The following is a 14,764-nucleotide window of genomic DNA, read 5'->3' on the forward strand; positions in this document are numbered from 1 at the left end:
CAAGAAATTCTGTTAAAATTGACAGATTATATGAATATAAAGGGGATCAAAGAAGGCTTGAGTTTTAGATTGAGAAAGAAAGTAGCCCATCTTGTTTAGACTTATGAAGCATCACTGTTTACAACACAAAGCCCCCCTTAGAAAGCCTGTGAGGAAGAGATGTCTTGATAGAGTAGCTGCCCATTATCTATCCAATTTTAGTGAGGAAAAAAAGCATGATCAAGGCTGTAAGAGCTGAATAAAAACCAGCGACAGAAGAGTGTTGGTTTGCGTTTAAATCCTGAGGAGATGGGTGTTGTTAGACGGGCAGATGGAAGAAGACAAATAGAAGAGAGGAAGGGAAAAGGCTGGAATATCTTCCAGTGTCCCATTTTATATACAAGGGCTGACTTAAACAGATCTGCAAAATGTGTTGTGATGAAAGCATAGATGAGTGACAATTCTGTTAGGAACATTTTCAATTCGACTGTCGGTTACTGTGGGATTTATTGTCTTGCCTCTTTGCTGATTTAGGTGAAATTCATCTCTGTTTTGTGGTGTAATTGTTCTCTGAAGCAAAGTAAAGATTAGTGGTTAGAGGGATAATTTGGATTATTTGACGTGGAGCTGTATGAGGTACTTACCGACCGGTCATTTTATTAGTTACAGTAGACGTGGGTCGGCACGCCCACAGTTTGGAGAAGGAATGAAATGCTGTGGATGGCAGCAAAAAAGGTTTAAAAAATCAATATTAGTGTAAGTTTGCACTATATTTAGAATATTTTCACCACTTAACTTTGCCTTTAGACGTCCTTTTAATGACAAAAAAAACACTGTTACATGAGCCAAATAGTGCAATCAGCAGTTTTACCTTGCTGAACACAGGAGTTGCTGGTCTACAAGAAAAGGCTCTCTGACAGCGAAGTACAGCTGCAAAAGTTCTCTACATAGCATACACTACTATAGGTAATAAACTGACTACCGTACAACCTCACACACAACTATAAAATAAGTATGAATGTAGTATGAACAGCGAGAAAGTCCACTTAAGGAACACAGGACTTTCAAACAGGAGACTGGGGTTCAACAGTCAGTGCTGATTTTTTTAAGAAAGTACTTATTTTATATGAAACCATACTCTTTTCCTAAACTTAACAAAGATATTTATTTTATATGTTTATTATTGCAAACTTGACCGCAGAATGAGAATGTTGATGGATAATGTGTTATTTTTATACATGTACAAAAATTTTAATAGATTATATTTCATGACCATTTCATAAACTGATGTAAGATGTTGGTATTTGTGTGTGCGTGTTTCAGAGGGCGCTCCGTTCAGCTGGTGGGAGGGAGGACCGGGTTCGGGTCAGGTCCAGACGTACTGGGGCGGGGCTCTGCCGGGCAGCCGGCAGTGCGCCTGTGGTCTGCAGGACAACTGTCTGGATTCAAATCACTACTGCAACTGTGACGCTGACTACGACCAGTGGTACTGTACTTCATTACGTTCCTCTGTCCTTTAGTTTAATTGGCCTACGCAATAACAGTGAAGTTCTCCAGAAATATTAATGAAGTATCACCAAAAACAGTTAAATCGCTGCATGTCTTAATCAAAATACAGGGGGCTTTTTTCTCAGTAGTAAGCAGTAATGAATGATAAGGTATTATGATATACTGTAAGAAAATGCAGAATTAGAACATTATTTTACATCTGGATACCTCAGCATGCATTATCAGAGGTGTTGTTCCTATGGTTACCTAGACCTTACAATGACCACTGATTTATAGTGGTGTCTTAAAGAGGAAATTATAGATAGAATGCATTTTTAGTCTTGCTAGTGGCATTGCATAAGAGATAGAAATATTGTTTTGTCAGTTCAGCACTTTGGTCAAGGTAGTTTTTGATGAAATTTGGTTCATATCCATGGTACCCAGAGAATGCATTTTAAAAACTTTCGTGATCCCCTAACTTTTTTTCTTGTGCCAGCAGATCAAACTTTTCACTTATCTTGCAAGACACCTTCAATTGAATGGATTAGCACAACATTTGCCAGTCACTGTCATTATTGTCAATATTGTCAAGAAGTTGGGGAATGATTGGTCAGAAAACACAAAAAATGACATTTTCTTGTTTGTAGATGCATTTTTGATGATGGGGCTGAATGCTAAGCTAACTGACAAACACACCGCATTAGCTGTATCACCTTTGCAAGAAAAGTCAACTTGTGTTTCCAGTGTTGCTTACCAGTTAAATGATTTTAATGCAAAGCTTCAACAGTGGGAAATGTTCAGTTTGCATTAGCAGTGACTTAATACAGCATTTTTTTTCCATGATTCTCAGCACTGACACCCAGTCTGTAATCCTGTAATTATATTAATGCTGCAGTGCTTTCATGACTGGGCCATAGGCTTCTGTGCTACCACATTCAGTGAGATATGACATTCATTTAGATTAAAATCTTTAGGTTTCCTGCATTAAATCATTGTTGACTCAACATTTGTCACAAAAACATTTGGTCCAGCTTTGAAAGGAAATATTGTAAAGAAAAGAGCCATGAGACACAAGCATTTTATCCAATCTTGTATTTAAATCCTTTTATCAAAGCTGTAAGCAATTCTGTATTTAGGTCACCTTCCCAAATCCTGTGACCAATTCTACAGTTAGACCCATTTTCAGATTGTAACCAATCCCGCTACTGTCTGTACAGCCAAAGGTCCTTTTTTCTATTATCTCCCTGCCTAAATCTACTCCTACTCTATTTTTTTTAGACTTTATCCTGCTGTCAACATCACATCAGATTTACCGGCGCCATGTGCGCCTACAGTCCTAGATTTATTTTTTGACGAAATGTCACGGCAACAAAGGCGACTGTTGGAATTTGAAACACAGCGGAGTTCAGAGAGTGTGGTGAATGTGCAGATGAATCACTCAGCCTTCGTTGGTTCGGAACCACAAAACGTCGGCTGAGACATGTTTACCAGCTGAAGTGCTTGTCTTGATTTGAACGTCTACCTGTAAACCTCAGAGAACAGCGAACACAGTCAAGACATTGAACATTTGTCATCTAAGCACAGCGTGTCCCACTTTTTCACACGCGCTTTAGTTTGGGTTCAGGTGGGCGCAAGTTTCACACTGCTTCTGTGTGTTTTCAACTTTCTAATATTGATGTCTTTTTCCTCCTTTACATCTTCTCCCTCCTCTTCATCTTCTTCATCTCCTTCGTTCTTTACTTACCTACTTTACTGTTCCTTCTTCCTGCTCTCCTTCCTTGTTCTTTCTTATTTCCTTCCTCTTCCTCTTACTATTTTCCTTACTTCTTCCATGTCCTTTTTTCTCTTCCTTCTTCTTCTCTGCTCTCCTTCCTTCTTTCGTCCCTTCTTCTTCTACCTACTTTCCTTCTTTCTACTCGTCTTTCTTTTTCTTCTTCCTTCTCTCCTGCCCCTTCCTCTTCCTTCCTTCCCTTCCTTTCTCCTTCTCCCATCCTTTCTCCTTCTTCCTTACTCTCCTTGTCCCTTATCTTTTCTTCCTTTCCTTTCTTCCTCTTTTTGCTTCTCTCCTTCCTTCCTCTTCTTCATCATCATCATCATCATCATCATCATCATCATCATCATCATCATCATCATCATCACCATTTCTCCTCTTGCAGGACTAATGACTCAGGTCTGCTCACCCATAAGGAGACCCTCCCAGTCAGGTCTCTGGTGCTGGGTGACATCCAGCGGCCGGGGTCAGAGGCAGCCTATAGGGTGGGACCCCTCCGTTGTCATGGAGACAGTAAGTCCATTTTCAGTTACTAGTTGTTGCTGGTGTCCACATTGACACCTTTGTTTTTCTTCATATGTTGCTGCCTCCTTTTACATTTTCATGTTATGCATATTGAGTTTTGATGGATATTTTTCAAAGAATATGTTTTATTCAACTATACATCGAACTGAATTAAAGAAATCCCTGTACGGTCTTTCTCATGCCATTTAATTTGTTATTGTAGAAATGGCTGCAGCTAATTATAGTACAGCTAATTAGCAGGCCAAAAGATAAAAGATGACTCCCTTTATGCTCTTTAATAACAGCTCTTAATGAAAAGATATATAATAAACTAACCTAAGCGGTATATGTTACCTAGTCTTAATTGCTTCTAATTTCAGCCGTCAGTTTAATGAGCAAATAAATAAATAAACACCCTGAGAGATAAATCAACATAAATGAGATAGCATAGTAGGAGTTATGCCTTTGTTCTTGGCTAATTAGCTGAACAGTTGCTTCATTTGTTTACAGCAAGATTTTCATTATACAGCCATCATAATGAGATTTCTTTTAATAAGCTTTGTTCCAGAGTAATATATCCACTTTTTGAAAAAAACAAGGGGAGAATTATATTCTTTTATTATTAGAGAACAAAAATTAATGAAGGATATGAAGCATTTAAGAATTGAGGCCCTTACGTTTGTGTGTTTCTGTCTCAGACAACTTCTGGAACGCTGCGTTTTTTGACAAGGAGACTTCGTACCTCCACTTTCCCACCTTCCACGGAGAGCTGAACGCAGACATCTCCTTCCTGTTTAAAACGCCGTCCTCCTCTGGGGTCTTCCTGGAGAATCTGGGCATTAAGGATTTCATCCGGATCGAACTCAGATGTAAGTGAAAACTTAGCAGCGTTCTGCCTCATTAACATCTAAATGTCTGTTTTGTTCTAAATAGCTGGTAAGAGGAGACTGTCCTTCCCAAACAAAGGACAGCATTAACCAAAGACCCCACATGTTTAAAGTCCCCCTGCAATAAAAGTGTTTTGCTTATTGGTGCTTCATTTGCAGAGTTTGACACTAGAAAGCTGTTTTCATATTCGTCACCTTTAAATCTCAGTTTAAGACGTGTACGCACATGCAGGACTGAGATCACAACTAGAAAGGCAGCCATTCATGGTGTTGGGGTGGATCAGTTGGTCAATATGGGCTACAATGTGGGCTATTTACTTCCTGTTTTCTACTGACAGTCAAAGTTGGTTTCTTTTAATCATGACAATGAAGGTCCCCAAATTTCAATGAAGTAGCACAAACTACAATGATTCCCTGCCCATAACAAAGTGAACAAAGTATTTCACCAAACTTTAACCAAAACCATCTTTCCTTAAACCTAACCAAACCTTAACCGTAGTCATTTTAGGTCAGAAATTGGTTTAACTTTTGATTTGTAACACCACTGGAAGGCACTACTAAATAATATCCTGCCCATATGAGCGTCAGATCAGAAAATTGTCATTTGTGTTCTAAGTAGTCCTACTTTCACGCAAACAGCCAATCAAAACACTGACAACATGTCTGATGATGACACCAAACATTACACGCTCCAAACACTCCAGCTGATTTTAACTGATTGATTTCAACTTGACAACAGTTTATCACCAACACGACCCAATAAATAAAACAGAAGATGGACAGAAGGAAATTATTCTCATAGACTTCATGCAACGTCGATAACACTGTCAGAACTGCAGTCAACAAACAAACATACAATCATATATCCAGCTGTCAAGCCTCCATACAGATGTCAGAAGGTGGCAGCAAGGGACTTAATTACTGTGGTGTAGTTTATTTGTAGCCTAATGTTAGCTTTTTATGTTAGCATTTATGCTTCAAAAATCATAAAGTGGTGTTCATTCATGAAGCTTATCTTGATTAGCAAAAACCTGTTTGCCACTGAGCTTATGTTCTCTGCACAAGTCCACAATTCAATGGCCTACAAAAATGTGTTATTGCTGCAGTAGACGTCTGTAGCCTGATGTCCAAGTAGCGAATGCTACAGTGCTGGTCACACTGTTCGACAGGTGATCTGTGGGAACTAAAGCGTAGCCTCGCTCCTTTTTCTTTCTGTATATCTCACTTACACACACAAATGCGCACACACAGGAAAAATGGAACCCGTGCTCCTTGGGGAAACCCCGGCATTGTTACAGCGAGCGTCTCTTATCTCGCTGCAGCACTATTACTGCTGTTATTATGACAGCTGGTGTTGAGATGCCTGTGTATCATTATTACTGCTGTTAACATGACTGGAGCTGGGCCAGAGAGCACTTCCTAAATTAAGTTATGCCTCTGGGTTTTTCTATCAAATGGTTGAACAATCCCACAGCTTTCCCACCACTGTCAGCAGCAGCCATGAGGGATGATGTTGTGCCCATGCACAGATGTCACCGCTCTGCTAACTTCACCCCCTAAATGTGGAGCGTAGGCATGCTGGCAGTCTCATGATGGATGAACATACTCCATGTGGCCTTCAGCTCACCTCTCTTTATTATAGGTTAAGTTTTTAACCTAATAGAGCTGTGTAAGTGCTGTGAAGATTAATGACCACAGCATGCTAGCCTAGATTGGGTTTGGAAGTTCAGTCCCACTAGCGTAGCACACACTTAGAACACACATCTTAAATTTCCCATGAAGTCCAATTTGAGTGTTTGTATCGCACATGTATTGATCTATATGTCACCTATGTGTTCATTTCTGGCCCAAAAATGTCGAAAAAGTTGTTTCGTAGATATTCTTGTGTGTTTTTATTGATCTTTCAGAGTCCATCTTTTCCTTCCAAATGATTTGAAATGGCTGATGACTCATCCCATACTAAATCTTCATTCAATGAAATGGCTTTCTTGTTTATGAGGCAGCAGAGCGTAGAAGATAAATACATCTGTTCACTGTAGGAAATGGACTGTGGTGTTTCTGGGAAAGCACAACTTCATGACTTTCATGACTTTATTCCTGATGCAAAGATGGCTTTAGCTTTACTTGTTGCTAAAGTGGCTAATTGTAACTGTTAGCTGCCATTAGCTGTCAACACAACTGGGTTCAGCAGCCTCCCAGTGAAGACAGCCGGTAACCAGGACAAGCACAGCCTCCGAAACCAACACGAAATACAGCACTGAGGTCGCACTAAAGTGGTGTTTTCGTTGAGTTTGGCTCCCAGCAACTTGGGGCTGGGAGGTCAGAGTGAACATGGCCAGAGCTGGACGAAAATAGCCTCCGAGACCAGTGGAGGCCAGTTTGACGACAGGGAATAGACCACAGAGATGGTGTTCTTGCTCCCAGCAGCCTGGGGCTAACCAAGCTATAACAGCAGTTAGTGGTTAGCTAGGTTACTTTGACTCGGTTAGTACTGGCTAACTGCCGTTAGCTTGGTTAGTCCCACGCAGCTAGGAGCCAAACTTGGCCTATTCCCTGCCATCAAACTAGCCTTCATTGATCTCAGATGCTGTTTTGGTCCTGCTCTGGCCATGTTCACTGTGAGCTCCCAGGCCAAGAAGACTTGGCTAGCAGTACTGCTCTTCCTCCTATTACATCCATCCATGCCATCCATCCATGACAAGGGGCACAATGCAAAACGTAGTTGACTGCTGTGAATGCCAGTCAATGTCCACAACAAGTCTCTCTCTAACTGTCTACTTTACAGGAAACACAAAAGCAATAAGCAGTCCACTGGCCATTTCATGGGAACTTTAAGAAGAAAGTTTTGTTGTTAATTTGCTTGCTGCTAAAAAAAAAAAGTTGACTTGATTTATCAACAAACTGAAGAAAGTAACAAGACATTTAAGTTTACTATTATGGAACTGAATTTAGACACAGCACTGTTTAGAAAGATGTATTTCACCTACTTCTCACAGGATTTGGTGAGTTTAATTTACCAGCTACCCTACATCACACATTGGTTGTAGGTCTATCAGTTTGCCTCTGGAGGCATTTGGCTCTGTGTCTGTTTATTACACAGCTTGGAAATAAAAAAAACAACAACTCAGGTATATGGCCATAAATCAAAGTATTGGACAAATGAAAATTTTGACCTGATGATGGCACTAGATAAAAAGGTAAGGAACTACATTTTGTCTTGAGGAGGGCATAAAGGTAAATGTCTGTATGTTTATCTGTTTTCATGGTAATGCAGTTAACTAGTAAATACCATATATTTCTCATCAAAATCCATCCATCCAAATGAGATAATTAAACAAATTATTGCCAGATTACAAACACGCACACTCACACAAAGAAACTAACAGATGTGAGTCTGTCGCTGCAGCTTTCTCTCTTGCCTCGGGCTGGTCTCTGAATCATCTTAGATCTGCGTCCATCTGTCTGTCCATCCTGCCCACAGATGGACGGGTGGGAGGAAGTTACTTCACACTTTCTGCCAACATATGATGATGGAAGACCACAATTGACTAATGGGTTCAATGAAAGATGGCGCAGTCTGGAGCCAAACTGAAATGTTTTCCCAACGAACAGCGTGACAGAAAAATACTTTTTATCCAAGTCTGTCACATTTTTACTACTAACTGAAACACGTTTGGAAACCAAACTGAGATTTCTTGAAAGAAATAAGTATTCTTAAAGCTGATATTGTTAATTAAGTTTGGCAGAATATTTTTCAAAACCAGAGAGAAAGAATGTAACGCCTCACACTCCTCTTACTCCACCCACATAGTGAACTGTCGTACTTCTGCTGCAGACTGTGAAACACTGGTTGGATGGATTTCACACATTTCTCTCAGAAAGTCTGAAAAATGAGACAACTGTTGGAAACTGACATATTTTCTTGCTTATCTTTGTTGAGCAAATTAAATTTTTAAATTCATAAATAAATGTTAAAGTAAATAAAACTTACTTAACAGACTGCAGCTTTTAGAGTGTCAACATCATTACACACTGTGCCATGATGGATTGTTTTAAGTGTTTTGGTGTCTCTGAGCTGTGACGCCTTTGGAAGCGACATAAGGGATTTGCAATGTCTCACTCATCAGAGGACACAATTAGCTCAAAGCGTGAGGGAAGGTTTGTTAATCAGCCTGTTAGAGTTCAGCTGGAAACAAGTCAAACTCACTCTGCTGGTGTAACAGTCACCCAGTCACCCAAATACTTCTTGCACAGTCTGTGTTTACAGCCGTCTTTGTCTTTTATATGTTTTCTCACTCTTATCTTGCTCTGATCTAAAGTTGGGCGATATGATGGTATGTACCACACAATGGTGGAACTGTGTCCACCAGAAGAGATTTGGCAATACAGTTTCCACCATGGGAGCTGTCCAAGTACAAGGTACCCTTTAGCAGCTGTACCTTAGCCTCCGCTAACACATGCTTAACATGAAACGGTTGCAGTTTGGGTAGGTTAAGGCAACAGAACTATTCGGGTTGGGATACAATAAGTGTGTTATGTTATGCACATCACGTGACATCACTGAAGTGACTTGCAACAAGATGCAGGTCACATGATGCCCGTAATGTTATGCAGCTTAAAACTTTCAGTAAAGTGTTGGTTTCACTTGGGACACAAACCACTGTCCCCTGGGTGAAAGTCCTGTCGTTGTTTGAGCTATCTGTCTACCCAAACTCCTCCAGGTGCAGACTTTTCCCTCTTTATTCCACGTTGAAAGTGTGGTGCGTCTAATACAGCTGCTGACAGGGACCGTGCGTGTCTGTATAAGTTGCGAGGGCCGGTGACAACATGTTTCTGATGGTTTGAGAATGAGCCCGAACCAAAATGTACGTCATAGCCTACATTTACAGCTCCGTGCTGTGTAAATAACACCTACCGTATTTTAAACCATCTCTTAATTGAATCTACAAAACAATTACTGTATTGTGATATATACCGTGACACAAACAGTGATAGATTTTGGTCACACCGACTAACTTTTCTGACCATTACACTCCTGTCCAGCCTCCACAGAGGTCATCTTCTCTTTCGACGTGGGAAACGGACCACTGGAGGTGCGAGTAGAGACGAGCGTCCCGCTGAACGACAACCGGTGGCACAGCGTGCGGGCTGAGCGAAATGTGAAGGAGGCATTGCTACGAGTCGACGAGTTCCCCGCCGCCACACAGGAAGCTCCTGCAGATGGACACATCCATCTACAGCTCAACAGCCAGTTATTCATAGGTGAGAAGCAAGAGTGTGAATTTCTGTGTTTCAATTTTTCATTTGCCTTCAAAATGTTAGACAAGAGGAAAATTCAAAGTGATAGGATTTGGATTTAAGTTTTAAATAGAACCAGGGTTAGTTTAAGTTATCGTAAGGATTAAGATTAGGAATGTGGTAGAGAGTTATGGTGTTTGAACATTCACCTCATTAGCAGCTGAGTGCTGGTGATAATTGCTGTCACATCTTATCCTTTCTTATCCCCAACTGTGACTAACACTACATGCACACACTTGCAGACAAACATGCAAATGTGTCTACAAGCACACACACAAAAAAAACATTTTTTTAGGGAACCAAGAGATTACAGTCTCTTTGTCTCAACAAGTTATCCTGAAGTAGCCAGCTGTTCAGGGAAATTAAACCTTGGTGGATTTTTTTTTTTTTTTTTGCTTTTACACAGTAAATTCTCTGCCCACTTTTCAGTTCATATTAAACACAAGTTTTGCAATGCAGGGAGAAAAGTTTTGCTACGCACCACAGAAGTCCCACATGAGCAGCTGTTGGAGTTCTGGAAACCAGGCAGCTGTATGTGTCTCATAACAGTAAACCTTATCCTCAGTGTCTTTTATAACCCAACTGGCCAGAGGTGCTTAAAAAGTAGTGAGCAAAGTTAACAAATGCTGCTGGTATTGAGAACAAAATCTGCTACAGAGCTACAGTGAGGAAAGGAGATGTTAAGTACAATGAACAATAATTAATAAATAGCTGTGTGTTGTGTTGCACTCAAAGAAAGGATGATGTAGTGTTTAAGGCCCGTGTGTGTTTAGCCTGTAAAGCTGCTTCTTCTAGCAGAGCGTATTAACTTGTTGATTGGAAAATTTCACAACATCTGCTGTGATCAAAGTTGCACGAAAACTTATGCATCAGATTCTCATTAAAGCAGGGGTAGGCAGCATGTTTTTATCATCATTGAGCAATAATCCTATAATAACATTTCTGCATATTGCAAATCAAGCTGTCTGGGAGAAAAGTAGAGTTCTTCCAATCACAGGTAATCTCAGAGATTGGCTGTTCCTATTGGCTGTTCTGCTAGTGCAGCTGCACATGCATGTCTCTTTAGTGGAAAGCTGCTGTTCCAGCATTGGTAACTGCTGCCAAAACTATAAAGCAACTCAAAAAAAAAGCCCAGGAGTGTGCGAGCTCACCTGGTTACTTTTGACTTTGTGTTCATTCGTGTCTATCATGGGGCTTTTGCTGACTGCAGCGTGGGGAGGACCAGGCGGAGCTGAGGCACAGAGCCGACAGGCTGCTGCTGAGAGCTGGGGAGCTTTGGAGGAGAGAGCCGGGGGCAGACTGGGGCTTCTGGCTGAAAAAGCACCAGAGTCACACTGACTTTGCTCTGATGCCGACTCCTTTACTGGCAGGAGGAAAGCTCAGACTTTATGTGTCAAACTTTTGCGATTTAAAAGCAGATTTATCTTCACTCCTGCTTTTCAACTTGGCTGCAGCAGCCCACCTTGCTCGACTGTGTAGTGTACGCTAATTAGTCTCTCTGTCCATGTTGACTGCTGACCGGAGGAGAAATGCATTTTAGAGTGACTTTGTGAATGTACAGAGAGGAGGGGGGAAAGAAGAGAGACAGGAGGGACAAAACACAGAGCTGGTGCCTGCCGGCTAGTGCTTACTTGCTGCAATTGCCTCAGTAAACTGCACGATCTCTATAGGAGACCGTTGGGACGGGGAGCCTCCTGCCCAAAATGTTTTTATCTCACATCCTGGAGATGAGCCTTTACAATCAACTATTTTTCTAGCCTTTCTGCCTCTGCAGCTTTAAAGGAAGGATTGTTCTGCACCTTACCTTACCTTACCATCTACCTCTAATTCTAACTAGCAAGGTTAGCTGTGACTGTGTTTTGAATCAAGTATCATCCATGCAAACAGAGAGTCCATCTCCTCTTGTTCTTCTTCTGAGTCTTGCATGTTGCATCCTGTCAGCTCAGATCTGCGGCAGTGTGTCCAACTAAACTGACCGCGTGGCCGAAGATGCTTTGTGGACTGATGATTGTCTCAGGGTCCGATGTGCTTTTATCCACACCTCACACCTCTATTTCCACTGCCTGCAAGTGCATTTCTCTCAAATGTTCGATCTGTTTCAGCAATAAAGTAAAAAAAAAAGCAGATTAAATGAGAAAAGAAGCAAAGCTGAAGGAGCTACTGACCACAGCATCTACATGTGTTGATGTTAAATGCTAGTAACTTAAAACACTTAAACATCAATTCTGACTTCATGGGAACATTAAACCAGTGGTTCTCAATAACCCTTGGACCCCCTGCCCTGCATGTTTACGAGGTTTCCCCGCTCTAACACACCTGATTTAAATGATCAGCTCATCGCCAACCTCTGCATAAGCCGGTTAACAATCTACTTAACTGAATCACGTGTGTTGGAAGAGGGAAACATCTCACATGCAGCATACTGAGCCCCCAGGACCAGGACTGAGTTCCACTGCCTTAAACCATAAATTCAAGTTGATTATTTGACATTAAATGGGTCATTTTAAGGATCTGAGGCCTTTCATAAACTTAACAGTCTCACTATTGTCTGCTCTGTCAAGTCCAGCACTTTAAACTCTATTATCTTTCATCTCTTCCACAGACTTTCATAATTCTGTTTAACCTCTCGCTGTTATCTGTAGAACTGAGTTCGAGGGGATGAAAATCCATCTTGTGTTATGATGGTTTATCTCTCTGCAAATATTATGGACATTTGTTCATGGGTAAACAAACATTTTGAAGAGAAAATCAACCAACAAAATAATGATGAGATTGGAGAGATGCAGAGAGACGGAGGCGAGCATTGATTGGCTGGCTATGTTAAGCTAATAATTCTCCCAGAACAGCCAGGGAGAAGTGACCATGAGTTGCACTTCTTATACGGGCCGCACCGTCCTGGTTGCTGTTTACCAGCGGTGCAGGGGGATTCATATATTTGAATGGAAATGTGATGGGATTATGAAATAGACTGCAGTGGGAGAATGGTGTTTGTGTTTGGCAAAGACTTGATTTACACCAAAGCAGTCTGCATTTGGATGTCTCTACTCTCTTGTTTTGTAAAGTGAAGGGCCACATGCTCCAGAATTTGTTATTGTTAATCCATTATATTAGCCGCCTCCCTTCTGTGATATCATAATTCACTGTACCACACAGAAATCAATATTGCTATGAATCATGTGTCCCATTTGTTAAATATAAAATTGCCTTGTATAACTTAATAAGACAGGATGTTTCACAGTTTGAATTAATAAGCCGTAATATTGCCTTGGGTGAATATATATGGTACAAAGTTATTCTGCTTCAACTTCATTTATTGCCTTAGGAAGAAATTAATTTTGTATACACACTGCAACACATGTCTCTGTATTGTTATAATGTCTGTGTTGGCTGATGTGAACAGATGTGTGTGTTTATGCCCTTTTGCTTCATTCTTTGTGCCACAGTATAAAAAAAATGGTCATATACGGTTTCCAGGGATGGAAGTAGCAAATTAAATTTACTTTAAATTATTTTTTGTGTACTTTGAGTAAAAAGTCATTTAAAGTTTGCTGAAGTGTTTTACATTTCAAGTACTGTACTTTGCTGCATTCATTACAGAGTAAAAACAAAAGTCATATGAAAAAGTCAAGATAAATTGCGTGACAATGAAACAAAAGAAAGGAGGCAAATCAGCACCTGCAGCTGAAAAGAAGCTGCTGGCGTGTCTGAAGCTGCAGGAGGGCAGAGCTCCAGAGAGCTCCATGTGCATTTACTGTTTTTACACTGCAGATAGTACTGACTCAATGCAAAATATAAAATACTTTCCACAGAAAGGCATAGAGCTCGGAGAGTCGAGCCAAGCCATATCATGTAGTCGAAATATGGATAAACATTTTACATCGAGCTGTGTTAGGGCGCCTGATGCTTAGAGTTGGTGAACAGTTCAAAAAATGAACAACACTGCAATACAGTGTAATTGCATTTTAAGGTTGGCATCACTGGTGAACTCAAGGACAGGCAGGGCTCAAAATGAACTTTTTTTTCCCCAGCATCCTGCAGCTCTTTCAAATTCTACTTTAAACTGTCCCAGACCTAACAACCACTGTCCCAAATTGAAGCTCCATCTATGTAATAAATATAATTTAATAACTTTGTTTTGCTAACTGACATTGCTTCATCGACTCATCCTTGTTGCCCTGGTGCCTCTATGTTTGAAAAAAAAAATGAGACGCTGCAAACGTGCAATCTTGGATGACTCTGTGTTAGACAAAATGTGATTTGATGTCCACTAGAGTGGCCCAATGTCCAAGACAACATGATAAAGTCTCCATCTAGGGTGTCTGCCACTGGTCAGCAGTATTGTACATCTGCATAGTTCTTGCATCTACCTTAATTACTTGTTGATTTTATGAATCACGCAGCCCACTCAGTGACCCAAATCAAACACATCCATCATGTTGCATGACCAATGTCACCATCTCACACTGACATCTTTTCTGTTTTTTTTATGCTGTTAATTCTATAAGACATGTCAGGCTGTCTCATTTTTATATTTATTATTTATATTTATTTTCAGTCAGTTTTGTTTAATTATCTGAGTTTTGTCTTATTTTCTGATCAATCCTAGTAAATCTACTCTGAGGAAGGTGGTTTCGATAATCAGTTGTACAAACAGGCTGTAGACATCCTTAGAAAGGAATTTTTTGTTGGTTTGGACATCAGCACTCAATCTCATGTTGTTCTGCTAGTGTACATGTTGACAAGCATTTTAATTTGTAGCCTAAAGGTGTTTATTTTATATTATATTATATTTATATGTGTAATAGCCTAGCATTCTTTCCATCCCTTACAGTATGTT

At 40.4% G+C, this 14,764-nt stretch overlaps 1 protein-coding gene across 1 annotated transcript in view; it reads left to right on the forward strand.

Moving 5' to 3' along the window:
- The window catches only part of LOC146324319 (contactin-associated protein-like 4), a 138,311-nt gene that overhangs the window by 100,671 nt on the left and 22,876 nt on the right, over nt 1-14,764 (forward strand). The window contains exons 14-17 of the mRNA XM_084723631.1: nt 1,303-1,465; nt 3,624-3,751; nt 4,441-4,611; nt 9,673-9,891. Of these exons, the coding sequence (XP_084579757.1) occupies nt 1,303-1,465; nt 3,624-3,751; nt 4,441-4,611; nt 9,673-9,891 (681 nt within the window). The remainder of the gene's footprint in view (nt 1-1,302; nt 1,466-3,623; nt 3,752-4,440; nt 4,612-9,672; nt 9,892-14,764) is intronic.

Source organism: Lutjanus erythropterus, chromosome 7, assembly GCF_056507025.1.
Source record: "Lutjanus erythropterus isolate fLutEry1 chromosome 7, fLutEry1.hap2, whole genome shotgun sequence".
Taxonomy (NCBI): domain Eukaryota; kingdom Metazoa; phylum Chordata; class Actinopteri; order Lutjaniformes; family Lutjanidae; genus Lutjanus; species Lutjanus erythropterus.